The sequence below is a fragment of the Tiliqua scincoides genome, chromosome 1, assembly GCF_035046505.1.
Source record: "Tiliqua scincoides isolate rTilSci1 chromosome 1, rTilSci1.hap2, whole genome shotgun sequence".
Classification (NCBI taxonomy): domain Eukaryota; kingdom Metazoa; phylum Chordata; class Lepidosauria; order Squamata; family Scincidae; genus Tiliqua; species Tiliqua scincoides.
Genome location: NC_089821.1, coordinates 58,137,772 through 58,149,694, shown reverse-complemented (window position 1 = coordinate 58,149,694; position 11,923 = coordinate 58,137,772). Strand labels below are relative to the sequence as shown.

General features: G+C 44.0%; 1 protein-coding gene across 7 annotated transcripts in view; it reads left to right on the top strand.

Moving 5' to 3' along the window:
• The window catches only part of TSPAN4 (tetraspanin 4), a 375,697-nt gene extending 364,841 nt beyond the window's left edge, over positions 1 to 10,856 (top strand). For 6 of the 7 annotated variants that reach the window (XM_066610292.1, XM_066610268.1, XM_066610277.1 and 3 more), the window contains exons 8-9: positions 6,662 to 6,759; positions 10,796 to 10,817. In XM_066610292.1, coding sequence (XP_066466389.1) covers positions 6,662 to 6,759; positions 10,796 to 10,802 — 105 coding nt within the window. In that variant the 3' untranslated portion in view covers positions 10,803 to 10,817. Of the gene's footprint in view, positions 1 to 6,661; positions 6,760 to 10,795 lie in introns of all 7 variants that reach the window. The other variant, XM_066610251.1, reaches the window with a different exon arrangement.
• The last annotated feature ends 1,067 nt before the right edge of the window (positions 10,857 to 11,923 follow it).

Sequence of the window (11,923 nt, the reverse complement as noted above, 5' to 3'; positions counted from 1 at the left end):
TACATTTAAAATTTGAATACATTTACATAAGTATACATAAATGAATATATTAAAGATGAACTTATATGAATGAATGAAGGTCTTACAATAGCTCAAAGCCTATAAAAGACCTTGCACAAAGCAAGGCTGACCTTTCCTTTGCTGCTGCTACTGCATCATGGATGTGAAACAGCAAGCAGTGGAGAAAGCCCTCATCCCACAGCTCATGCGAGAGGTCAAACAGTCGCCCTCACTAAAAGGGGTACCATTACTCACTTATTACCTTGTGGATTATCAAAATTGCCAGCAGAACTACGACATCCAATGAGAAGGAAAACAAAAACTCCATGGTTTCAAGCATTTCTGAGTGTTTGAAACAACATTTAATAATCACCACTTAGGTGATTATTCTTAAGTACAAAGAGCAAAAGCCCCCAGACTTAGCCACCGATGCACAGCATACAACCAGACAACCTGGACTCGAATGCAGTTATGCATTTATACATTAATAAACCATCAAAATATGCGATCAACATAAGTACCAGTGTGAACTGGAAAGTCAAAACCTAACCTGATAAAGTTCTGGAAACGTACAATCTCATGTTATAATTTTCACTCATAAGGCATATTGCTCATATCCTGCATATTGCTTTCATGACCTTATTACACATGAATTAAAGGTGCATGCCTATGAATAAAATATCTGATGCAGAAAGGGGCTAGCAGAATGAATCAACTACTCCTGAAATCTAAGATTTCAGTGAAAACCTGCTATTGTGGGTCAGATGCCAGAAAATAGCAGAGATCTTGGGCTCTGATACAACATCCATTTTCTATCTCTACAGTTATATGTAATTGACAGAGGTCCACATTTTCCTAACTCAATAAGCCACTTCAGACTAAATTTTCTGGACCATACGCATGTCTGCATTGTGCCTGCACTGTAGGTACATATACTATATGTCATAGTGCAAGGCTGGTTGCGAGGGTAATCAAGTATCATCTAAAGCAACCCAATGAAAAGGACATTTTGACCACTTAATTACATGGAGATTGCCTTGTGACCTATCATACATAATTTCCAGGTGCTGGAGCAATTAATGGTCTTCAGTTGATGAGTCATGACCCAGTTTGGGTCATAACAGTTGCACTACATTTTATTTTGTTTTCTAAGAGAAGGAGAAAGACCAGGGAGGCAGAGGAAAAAGAAAGAAAACTACAGATGAACCAATATTTTTTAAAAAACCAAAAAACCAAAAGTAGGTCCCATGATGCAGATTTAGACTAATGGTGAATCTGGAAGGATATGAAAAAATTGAAGCTTCTGTCTTCAAAAATCCTTGCTAACTTACGATGTATCATGCTATCAATTCTGCAGTATAATTTACTTGGCCAGTAATTTTTATATTGTAATCCCATTCTGAGAAATCATGTTAAATGACAAAGTTTCTCTGCACACATGACTAAGGGCCCAACCCTATCCATCTTTCCAGCCCCAGTGCAGCTGCAATGCAGCCCCTCCAGAACTACCCTCCCACCACAGGATAATAATAATAATAATAATAATAATAATAATAATAATAATAATAATAATAAACTTTATTTATATCCCGCCCTTCTCCCTACAGGGACCCAGGGCGGCTAAAAACATATAAAAAACACATTTAAAAACATAAATTAAGACAAGTAGCAGATAAAAACATTAAAAACACATTAACAGCGACCTTAAAAAACAGTAGTCAGATTAAAAGACAGACTAAAAAGAGTACAAAAGAGCAAGTAACAGAGGAATCAGGCCTGTAAAAACTACAAAATGTGTAAAAAATGTTAAAAGGCCAAAGAATCAGAAGGCTTGTGTAAACAGCAGTGTCTTCAGGCCTCGCCGGAAACTCTCAAGAGAGGGAGCCATTCTTAAGTCAAGGGGAAGGGAGTTCCATAATGTTGGTGCCACTACTGAGAAGGTCCTATTTCTTGCAGCCGCCCCCCCGGACCTCCTTGGGTGGCGGCACTTGTAGAAAGGCCTTCTCTGATGACCTGAGAGGACGAGCCGGATTGTACGGGAGTAGGTGGTCTCTAAGTTATCCTGGCCCAGAGCAGTATAGGGCTTTAAAGGTCAAAACCAGCACCTTGAATTGGGCCCGGAAACGAATGGGCAGCCAATGTAGCCCCCGGAGAAGCGGACTGACAGAGTTAAACCGCCTAGCTCCAGTGACCACACGGGCTGCCGCATTCTGCACTAATTGCAGTTTCCGAACCGTCTTCAGGGGCAGCCCCACATAGAGCACGTTACAATAATCTAACCTCGATGTCACCGTGGCATGGATCACCGTGGCCAGGTCTGCACGATCCAAGTACGGCCGCAGCTGGCGCACCAGCCGAAGCTGAGCGAAGGCCCCCCTAGCCACAGCCACCACCTGGGAATCCAGGAGCAGCTGTGAGTCCAGGAGGACCCCCAAGCTGCAAACCTGCTCCTTCAGAGGGAGTGCAACCCCATTCAGAGCAAGCCGATAATCCAGCACCTGCATCGAGGATTTCCAAACCAGGAGAGCCTCTGTCTTATCCGGATTTAATTTCAGCTTGTTAGCCCCCATCCAGATCCTTACTGCTTCCAGACAGTGCTCCAGGCCCTCAACCGCCACCCTGGAATCTGGAGGAAAGGAGAGATAGAGCTGAGTGTCATCAGCATATTGATGGCACCTCACTCCAAACCCCCGGATGACCTCTCCCAGCGGTTTCATGTAGATATTAAATAGCATGGGGGACAGAATTGAACCCTGCGGCACCCCGCACCTCAAAGGCCAGGGTGTCGAACAGGCATCCCCCAGCACCACCATCTGGGACTGACCCTCCAAGTAGGAGCGGAACCACTGCAAAACAGTGCCTCCAACTCCCAACTCGGCCAATCGGCCCAGAAGGATACCATGGTCAATGGTATCGAAAGCCGCCGAGAGGTCCAGCAGGACCAACAGGGACGCACTCCCCCTGTCCAGTCCCCGGCGTAGGTCATCCACCAAGGCGACCAAGGCAGTTTCCGTTCCGAAGCCCGGCCTGAAACCAGATTGAAAAGGATCCAGATAATCCGCTTCATCCAAGACCCTCTGGAGTTGGGTCGCCACCACCTGCTCAATGACCTTGCCCAGAAACGGGATGTTGGACACTGGCCGGTAGTTATTCAACACAGTGGAATCCAGGGAGGGCTTCTTCAGGAGGGGGCGAACCACCGCCCACTTCAAGGCGAGCGGCAACGTCCCCTCCACCAAGGAAGAGTTGACCACCCTCCCCGTCCACTCAGACAGTCACCCCCAGGCAGCGCTAATCAGCCAAGCTGGGCAAGGGTCAAACAGGCAGGCAGACGGCCTCACACTCCAAAGGAGTCTGTCCACATCCTCAGGCTGCACAAGCTGAAAAGAATCCCACAACACTGGACAAGCAGTTGCCAAGGGGACATCATCAGACATTGTCAATGTGGCATCCAAGTCGCGACGAATACGATCGATTTTATCTGCAAAGTGTTGGGCAAACATGTCGCAGCGGCTGACCGTGTATTCCTCCTGGACTACCGGAGGGGCCTGATGAAGGAGGCCCCGCACCACACGGAACAGCTCTGCCGGACGGCTATCAGCAGACGCAATGGTAGCAGAGAAGAACGATCTCTTCGCTGCTACCACCGCCACGGAGTGCACGCCCCATTGGCATGGCTACACCAGGACTGGAAAGTTGGATAGGATTTGGTCCTAAGTCCCATAAGTGGACATAATTAAAAAGTTAAGTTAGTTTTGTCTAGCAGTGTTAGTGTGCAATTTCATTCAGCAGCAGTCAAATTGTTGCTGAGAAAAAAATAGTATCTTGAGGATACAAAGTGCTACATAAAAACAAGAATCCTAAAATGCAGTTGCTCCATTCCCCCCCCCCCCCCCCATACACATAAATGATTCAAGCTGAAGTTCAGGCCCTCACTCAAAAAATACTAAAGAAATTGTACTGGAACAGTTTAGAATGAAGCAGATAAGAAATGGTAAATGAGAATCTACTCAGTCATTCCCACTTCACAAATTCAACAGCTATCTCAAAGCTTCTTCGGCCTTCATATGGCTGTTTAAAATATCCATTGTATCAATCTCAATATAAAGAACTTAAAAAAAGAAACAGGATGAGATTTCAATAGGCAACTGCTGAACATACACCATAAGTCATTAGAATGATCCAGGCTTACCGGTACACATTGGGAAGCTAACAATGTAGAAAACCTCTACCCTAAAATCCCAGTTTTTGCTACTAGACGGACAACATAAATCATCCTAGACATTACTAGCCCACAAGCAATTTGTAGCACATCGATAGACTGAAGGGGGGTGGGGGTGGAGAAGGTTTTCGAAAATCTTCCCTGCCTTCGTCACCTGGAGGCCATTTTTAAGCTTGTGCACATTCTGTATCAGTATGACCATTAATTGTCCCCTTCAACTACATTTGCTATGCAGGTTCCTGAAAGTTTGACAACAGATACCATGCCAAAGCAGCATTTCTTTGCAAAGATGCAGCTTCAAACCACTTCTGTGTGTTTGTCTTTTCTAAAAACCAGATGGTTGGTGGCCTTAGTAGTAAACAGAAGCCTTTGAGTTTTAGGACCACCCTAAATTTTGTCGTTTCTGCAAAACCTTAATGCTCTTCTTATGAGGCCTTTGGTCCCCTGGCTTCTCTGATATACTCCACTTGGTAAGCTTTGCTTTAAAGAGTCAAGTTACGTTCTCAAACTTGACTTTAACTCTCCACAGGAGCAGGGAAGGAGAGAAGTAGACTGCACCTTCCTGTCATTTTCTTTTAAGTAGCGCCAAGAGGCTTGTGACGAAGACGCTGGGATTTATCATCGCATACAGCTGAAAGGAAATCAAGCATTTTCTGAGTGCTGAAGGCACTTTCATTCAACAAGCCTGCACACTTATTTTTAATGGGCTGTACCCAAAGAAAGGTGGTCAATAATAAACAATCCTGTAAGAGAAACCACAACAGTCATAGCACGTAATAAAGTGATTATGTCTAGCTAGCCAGTGTTTCTTTTTAGCTGAGGTTTTTTTTGACAAACAAGCCTTTCAGATTCACAAACTTTTGTTCAAGGCATTCTGAACCTCCAAGATGGTTGGTCACATGGTTTCTGAGCTACATGTGGCCTGGCACACTTGCAGCTCTGCCATGACATGTTCTTATTTCACATCAGGGAAAGTGAAGGCAACTGAGTTCTTTCTAACACACCATCCTGACCTATTTTTTTTAAGGTAGAACTTTGAGCTGGTAAACATACACTCACCCATTCACCCTTAGCACAGTCACAATCCTGTGTTACCAGTAGTATCAAGCACAGGTAAAAAAAAAAAAAAACCTCTTGTAAGCAACAATGCCTTTTGACATTTCATTTGGGAGAGGAAAGGAGGCAAACTATGTCCTTTCCAAGTACCGCCTGATACAACTTCCTCCAGAGTGAGTTAAGCTGGTGCCACTTTCTTTAGTTTAGACAAAGAAGAGGAGACATTAGTAGTTATAGACATGTCATTGGCATGGGGCTGATTCTGCAGAACCCCTGAAGAAGCCACACTGTTGCTCAACTAGCTAACAGACAATGGCTCATATTCATCATGGAGAAGAAATCTGCTTGGGATCAGTCAAGCAGCCAGGTTTTTTTGCTTCTGGGAGCCAACAGAATTAGCAAAACGTGTCAGTGAATGGACACACATAGGTGCAAATTGGAAAACATTCAGAACTCAGCAGCCTCACTGGTCATTAAAGGAAGGCCAGGGAATTATCCAATCTATTTACAGCAAAAGATGGAACCTTGTTAAAGAAGCAGATGGCATTGCACAAGACAACCAAGGAGTTCAGTGCAAAGTACAGCTGACCTCAGGGTGCAGTGCAGACTGTACCACAACCATCAGAATCTGTGCAGGGGCTGTTGATTTAATGTTGAATGAAACATACCACACCACTGACTTATATAGATGCAACAACAAAACACGGTCTAAGATTGTCCAGACAACCTACTCTATTGATTAAGTGAATGCTCCAGTGCCTTGTTCATAGAAAGAGATATTGCTGCATATAAACCGAAATAATAGATGACACTCCTATTATTATTGTTGATGGTGCACAAAACTTGCTCAGTTTAATTTAGTCAGCTCTCCTACTGATGTTGCTGTTTCCCCTCGATGCTTTACAGCACATTAAATGCAAAATTGAAATTTAAATTGAAAGTGCCAACACTTCACACAAATATATGCATAGTAATCAGGTAGCAACATAGTGGAGAATTTACATTTAATTGTTCTGAGAACCATATTGGCAATTCTGAGTTCATTTATTCTAGAACGCATCATTTACTGCTTGCTGGTATCGTAGACAAGACTCACTACCTGAAATCAGGCAATGCAGGAATGTCTAACCTGCAGAATGGAGCTTGAATAGACAGGAATGAGCACTCTTTGTATAAGGATTAAAACTGATCTGTCCCCTGAATCTCTCTCGAGATTTCTCTCAAGCTTTCTTATAAGATTTCCTGCCCATTTTTAATATCACTGCAGTTAGAAGGGCTCCACTTATTTTGAAGTGCCAGATATTTTTTGTTGCTTCTCTTGGCTTGATTCCTTTCGGACTTGCTGACATTGTCTGTCTGTGATGCCACTTATTATATGTTCAGTTTTCAGGAGGGGAAGGAACAAACGAACATACATACATGGTCTGGGTGAGCAGGTGTCCTGGCGCTAATTCATCCCCAAAGTCTCTCACCACCAACAGGTAAAGAAAGATACCTTGGAATTTCAATAATGATTTATATTCATGAAGCAGAGAGAAAACGTTTCCCTAGAGGTGCTGCCGAGCAACAGTGCCTGAGCATATTTACACATCATCCCCGGGGGGCTTTTAAACCCAGTGGTAAGTTTCCATTAATCCACAGAGCCGCCAGCCCAATTTCACATTGGCACGCTCCCCCATGTAACAACAGAGGGCTTGTTAAATATTAAGGCTTTAATCTTAAGGAGGTCTGGATGATGGAAGCATCCTAAACACTGCGGGGGAAGGGGGCAAGTACAAAAAGTTCTCTTCCAGTAAAAGGCTAAAAGCAGCCATCCCTGGAGCAGCCAAGGGCTGCATCAAACAAGTCCATGCACTTTAACTGATGATGCTGCAGCCTACAAGATGTATTAGCCCCATTTCGAGCTGTATGCTACACACAGCCACTTGTGGAGGACAAAAAGCTCGCAATCCTTTGGCCTCACAATATCACTTCCCCAGCCTGCCTGCATTCACAACCAGAATAGGAACCTTGCATCTGTGGGCCAAAGACAAGCTCCTGCCTCTTCTTGTCAGCTCCAGTCCTATCAAGGCAGGACTCCTCTGTCACAGGTGACATTTCAAGGGATGGGCAGACCTCAAATGGTGCTTCTCAGTCCACAGAGGTGGAAAAAATGCTTGACTGTAAAGTTGCCTCATTTCCAAGGCAGCTCCTCCAGACACTCCTCGTTAGATTGATTTCAGGCGATAAGAGTAGCATGCAACACATTCCTCCATCTACATCAGGAAGGTGAAAGCGGGGTGGGGGAGGCTTTTCCTATCCTCCCACCATTCCCAGCAGCAAGCATCCTTCTCTTTGAAGTTGCTTTGATTAAGATAGTGCTGACAGAGTGGTGAGAGGAAACCCCTAAGAGAGAACCAAACACAAACATGGGACTGCTTCATATGTTACACTTCGTACTAGCAACTGATTTCTAAGTCACAATACTCACATGTTCAGCATCATTCATGAAGGCTGGCAACAACACATGCGTGAAGGGGTCTGATTCTTTGTCTGAAAATACATAAAACCTCTGGCTGGCTGATGTACAAATAACTGCCCTTCAAAGAACATGATGCAATGCAGAGTTGTCACATGTTAGGAAAATGGTTCCCAAGTCTAACATACAAAATATGACACTTTCATTAGAGACATGAACACTTGCTTATTATCACCCAAGGGCTCTGGGTAAGTTCAGCTTGGTTAAACATCTAGGAGCCTCCCCACATTTTGTTATTAAATGCACACACAAAATGGTCATTTGCACCCATAAAAATCCATGCAATCACCCCTGCAGCCCTATGTAGCATAAGCAATAAGCTCCAGTATCAGGGAGCCCAGGTGAACAGCTGTTTTCCACCCCATATAAACACACAACTGCTGCTACATATCGTGTGATACAGCCCTAAGAAAATTAATTCAGCTTTGATCTTTTCATGCAGCAGGCCAATATAATCAATGCCCTCTCTTGTCATGGAGTCACCATCTCCTTTTAACACTCTTGTCCTGCTATCCATAGGTTCACTACACAGATTTTCACTTATCCATACCACACATACCAAGACCATGCTTCTTATCTCATGTTCAGAGATATTCACTATCTGGGCAGACAAGAGTTAGGAAAAGCAATAGCACCTCCTGCTGGCAAAGAAGAAATAATGGCACAAAGCATCTGAAGACTCTTTCAGTTTGAGTGATGCTACTTGAATTGCTGAGTGTTGCACTAGCTGCAGAGATCCCTCTAATGTCTCCTCCAAGCGTACGGAGTGGTACTGTGGTACAGGCGATGCTTCAGAGGTAAGAACAAGTGCCACGAGGGACCTGACTGAAAGGGGAGGAAAAAGACTTGCTTTTCTCAAAATTCTAGAACATTAGAACATGGTGCCTAACAATATGTTAGAGATACAGTCTGCTTGTACTCCATTACATCCACATACTGCAGGGATGAAAGCAATGTAACTGTGCAATTGATCCTGCCCATGGGGTTGGGACCGCCACACACATTTTCCAGCTAGAGGGGACCACAACCCGGAAAAGTGGCTCCCATGTAGGAAGGGTGAGCGCATGACTCTATAGGAAGCCTCAAAATGTGACTTCGTATTGGAACTGAGATGTTTTCACAGAGACCCGAGTACTGAGTTCTGGAAGAGAGCTCTGATCTGTCGGGCCTAATCGAGCCCCTAAAGCAAAGTCAGGCTTTGTGACTTCCAGACTGGGCTACTGTATTATGCTCTCTGTGGGACCAGTGGCGTCACCAGGTGCAGGAGGCCAGAGCATCACTCTCATGATGGACCACCTCCCACGCAGTGGACAGGGCAATGCCCTGGGTGGTGGGTGTGGTGAGTGGTGATGCACCATTGCCCTGCCTTACAAGGTTTTTTTGCTATTAACTTTTGATAGTATAGAAATATTTCAATGTGGTCTGTTTCCTTGCATTCTGCATGAAATTCTGCATGAAATGATATATAACATGATGGTATTATTTGAAAGTACCAAGATTTTAAAAATTTTGATCAGTAGCGGTGTCACACCCCCCCATATGCGTCACCCAGTGCGGCCCCTTGCACCTCCCTAGCAACGTCACAGTATGGGACAGTTCTTAAAGATGGTGCCTAAAGTTATCTGGTACACAATGTCACTGTCCATCTACTAACAGAACTGAGTGGGTGAGAAATAAGAGTTCTGAAACCTCTACATTGATTAATATTTTGTTTCCAGACCTAATTCAAGGTGCTGGTTTTGACCTTTAAAGCTCAATGCCATCTGGGCCCTAAATACTTGAAAGAGTATCTTTTCCCAAGTGTTTTCTCCCTCCAGCCAGACATGAGCTACCCTTGCAAAACACAACTCAGCTTTGCTCTCTGTTGAATTCCCACGCTGAAATTTACAAATAACTAACTGCAGGTATCAGTCTTTTGTATTATAGGTTAAACTAGCAGTTCTCAATCTCTCAGGGAGCTCGAGAACCGCTGTAAGTGTGTGCAGGAAAGTGGGGAAGGAAGTGGGGGGGAAGGCAGCAATGCAATCCCCAGGATCAATCTAAGGGGAGGCACAGGGGATGTTATGTACTTACCAGTCCCTGCAGCAGACTCCTGGGGGTGAGGGGACCCCTGCGCAACCCTTCTTTAGAGATTTGAGCTTTAGAGATTGAAAGTGGAGCAATTGAGCCTCACTTCCGGTTTGTGATCGCAAAGCAGATGTGGGGCATGATCGCTCTACTTTCATTTTCTGAAGGTTGGGGAGCCCTGAGGAGGGTCGTGCAGGATCCCTGCAACCCCAGGAGGCTGATGCAGAGACTGGTAAGTGCGTGCCAGCCCCTGCACCCCCCCTTTAGTGACTTGATTGTGGGGATTGTATTGCTGCCTTCCCCCCGCCCCTTAAGGGGGCAGAGTCCAGAGTCCTCGGGCTATGGTGTTGCGATGCCCCAGTTTGAGAACTGAATTAAACTATACAAATGACAAGCACACTAGGCCAGTTTTGAAAATAGATTTTTTTAAAGGGTACTTGCTCATTGAAGACTGTGAAACATAAAGTTGCTATTATTCTCAACACTTGTGTGCTTTATAAAAGTCATTATTCTACACAAAATGGAACAGAAATTCCTCCATCATGTTGCTTGGAAGTACAGATTTCAATTAAAATTCAAGAGCATACCAATGCAACTTCTCCAACTGAAGGGAAAAGGGCGTAAAAATCCTCCCTAATTATTTTTACAGACTAAATATTTTGAGACATGAATTGGCAATCACGTTACCTTATGTAAGCTCAAGAAAATAATTACTTTGATAACCTAACCGTGTGGAGCAACCAATGACACATTAAATGAAATGAGATAACATTTCTGTTTCTTTAGCGGTATCTCAACTGTTGAACTGTTTTATAATCTACATGCAAAAACAGCCAAGTCAAATTTGCTCAGGTATCACTCTGTTTGCCTCTGTATAAGGATTGGGAGACCTTTCTTGTCATAATGAAATTCCTTTTTCCTTATCGCTTTAGAACTTGATGTCTAACTTCACCCTGACAGGAATAAATTGGAAGTGTTCTGCTCAAATCCAAGTGGGCTCCATTTATCTAGAAGATAAATATCGAATGTTTCAACACCTTTGACAACTGATGGGTGTAAGAGCAAAATGGAATTAACCCTTCAAGTCAAACTGTCAGTCACAACAAAGGGCATCCTCCTCAACTTGCAATGGTCCAAGCACAACACACCATGTACAACCAAATCAATGAATGCATTCAACGAGACATCAGTAGGGCACAGATCACAAAATAAAATTATCTTCTCTGTATTTAGGAGAGTTATATATAACTTTTCAAACTAAAAAAAAAAATCTTACTACCAGAAAAATTGCTCTTAGCATTAAAAAAAAAAGTATCACCAGCTTCACAGAGTTGCAGGCACACAAAGCCTCCTTCCCCACCCCAAAACGCCCAAAGTACAAATGACTGTGATTTTTAATCTACCGCATACTGCTTCACACACCGGCATATTACACAGTATACACGTGCTCTGCTCAAAGCAATGGTTTTTTACTCCAAACAGAATTTCATATATATAAGCAAGAGTCAGTTCCTGAGATCTTTAGAACCTAAGAAGTGGACCAGGCCAAGGGCCCGCCTAGTCCAGCTTCCTGTATCTCACAGTGGCCCACCACGTGCCTCTGAGAGCACTCTTCACAACCACCACACACCGGGTCAACACCTTCATCGAGCTGACAACCACCACTCCAAATCCCTCTTTTGATCAGTCACAGACAGTTCAGAACCCATCAGTGTATATGTGAAGTTTTTGATTTCTTGCCTCAATGTGCATCAGTTTACACTTACTTACATTGAAACACATCTGCCATTTTGCTGCCCATTCTCCCAGTTTGGAGAGGTTCTTCTGGAGCTCTTCACAATCCCTTCCAGGTCCATCACCTGAAAAAGTTTAGTGTCACCTACAAACCTGACAATCTTGCTGCTTATTCCCAACTTCACATCACTTATGAACAAGCTGAAAAGTACCAGCCCCAGTGCCGATCCCCGGGGCGCACTGCTTCTCATCTCTCAATTGTGAAAGTTGCCCATCAACAGCCACTCTGTTTTTTATTCTTCAACCAATTCCTAATCCACAAGAGG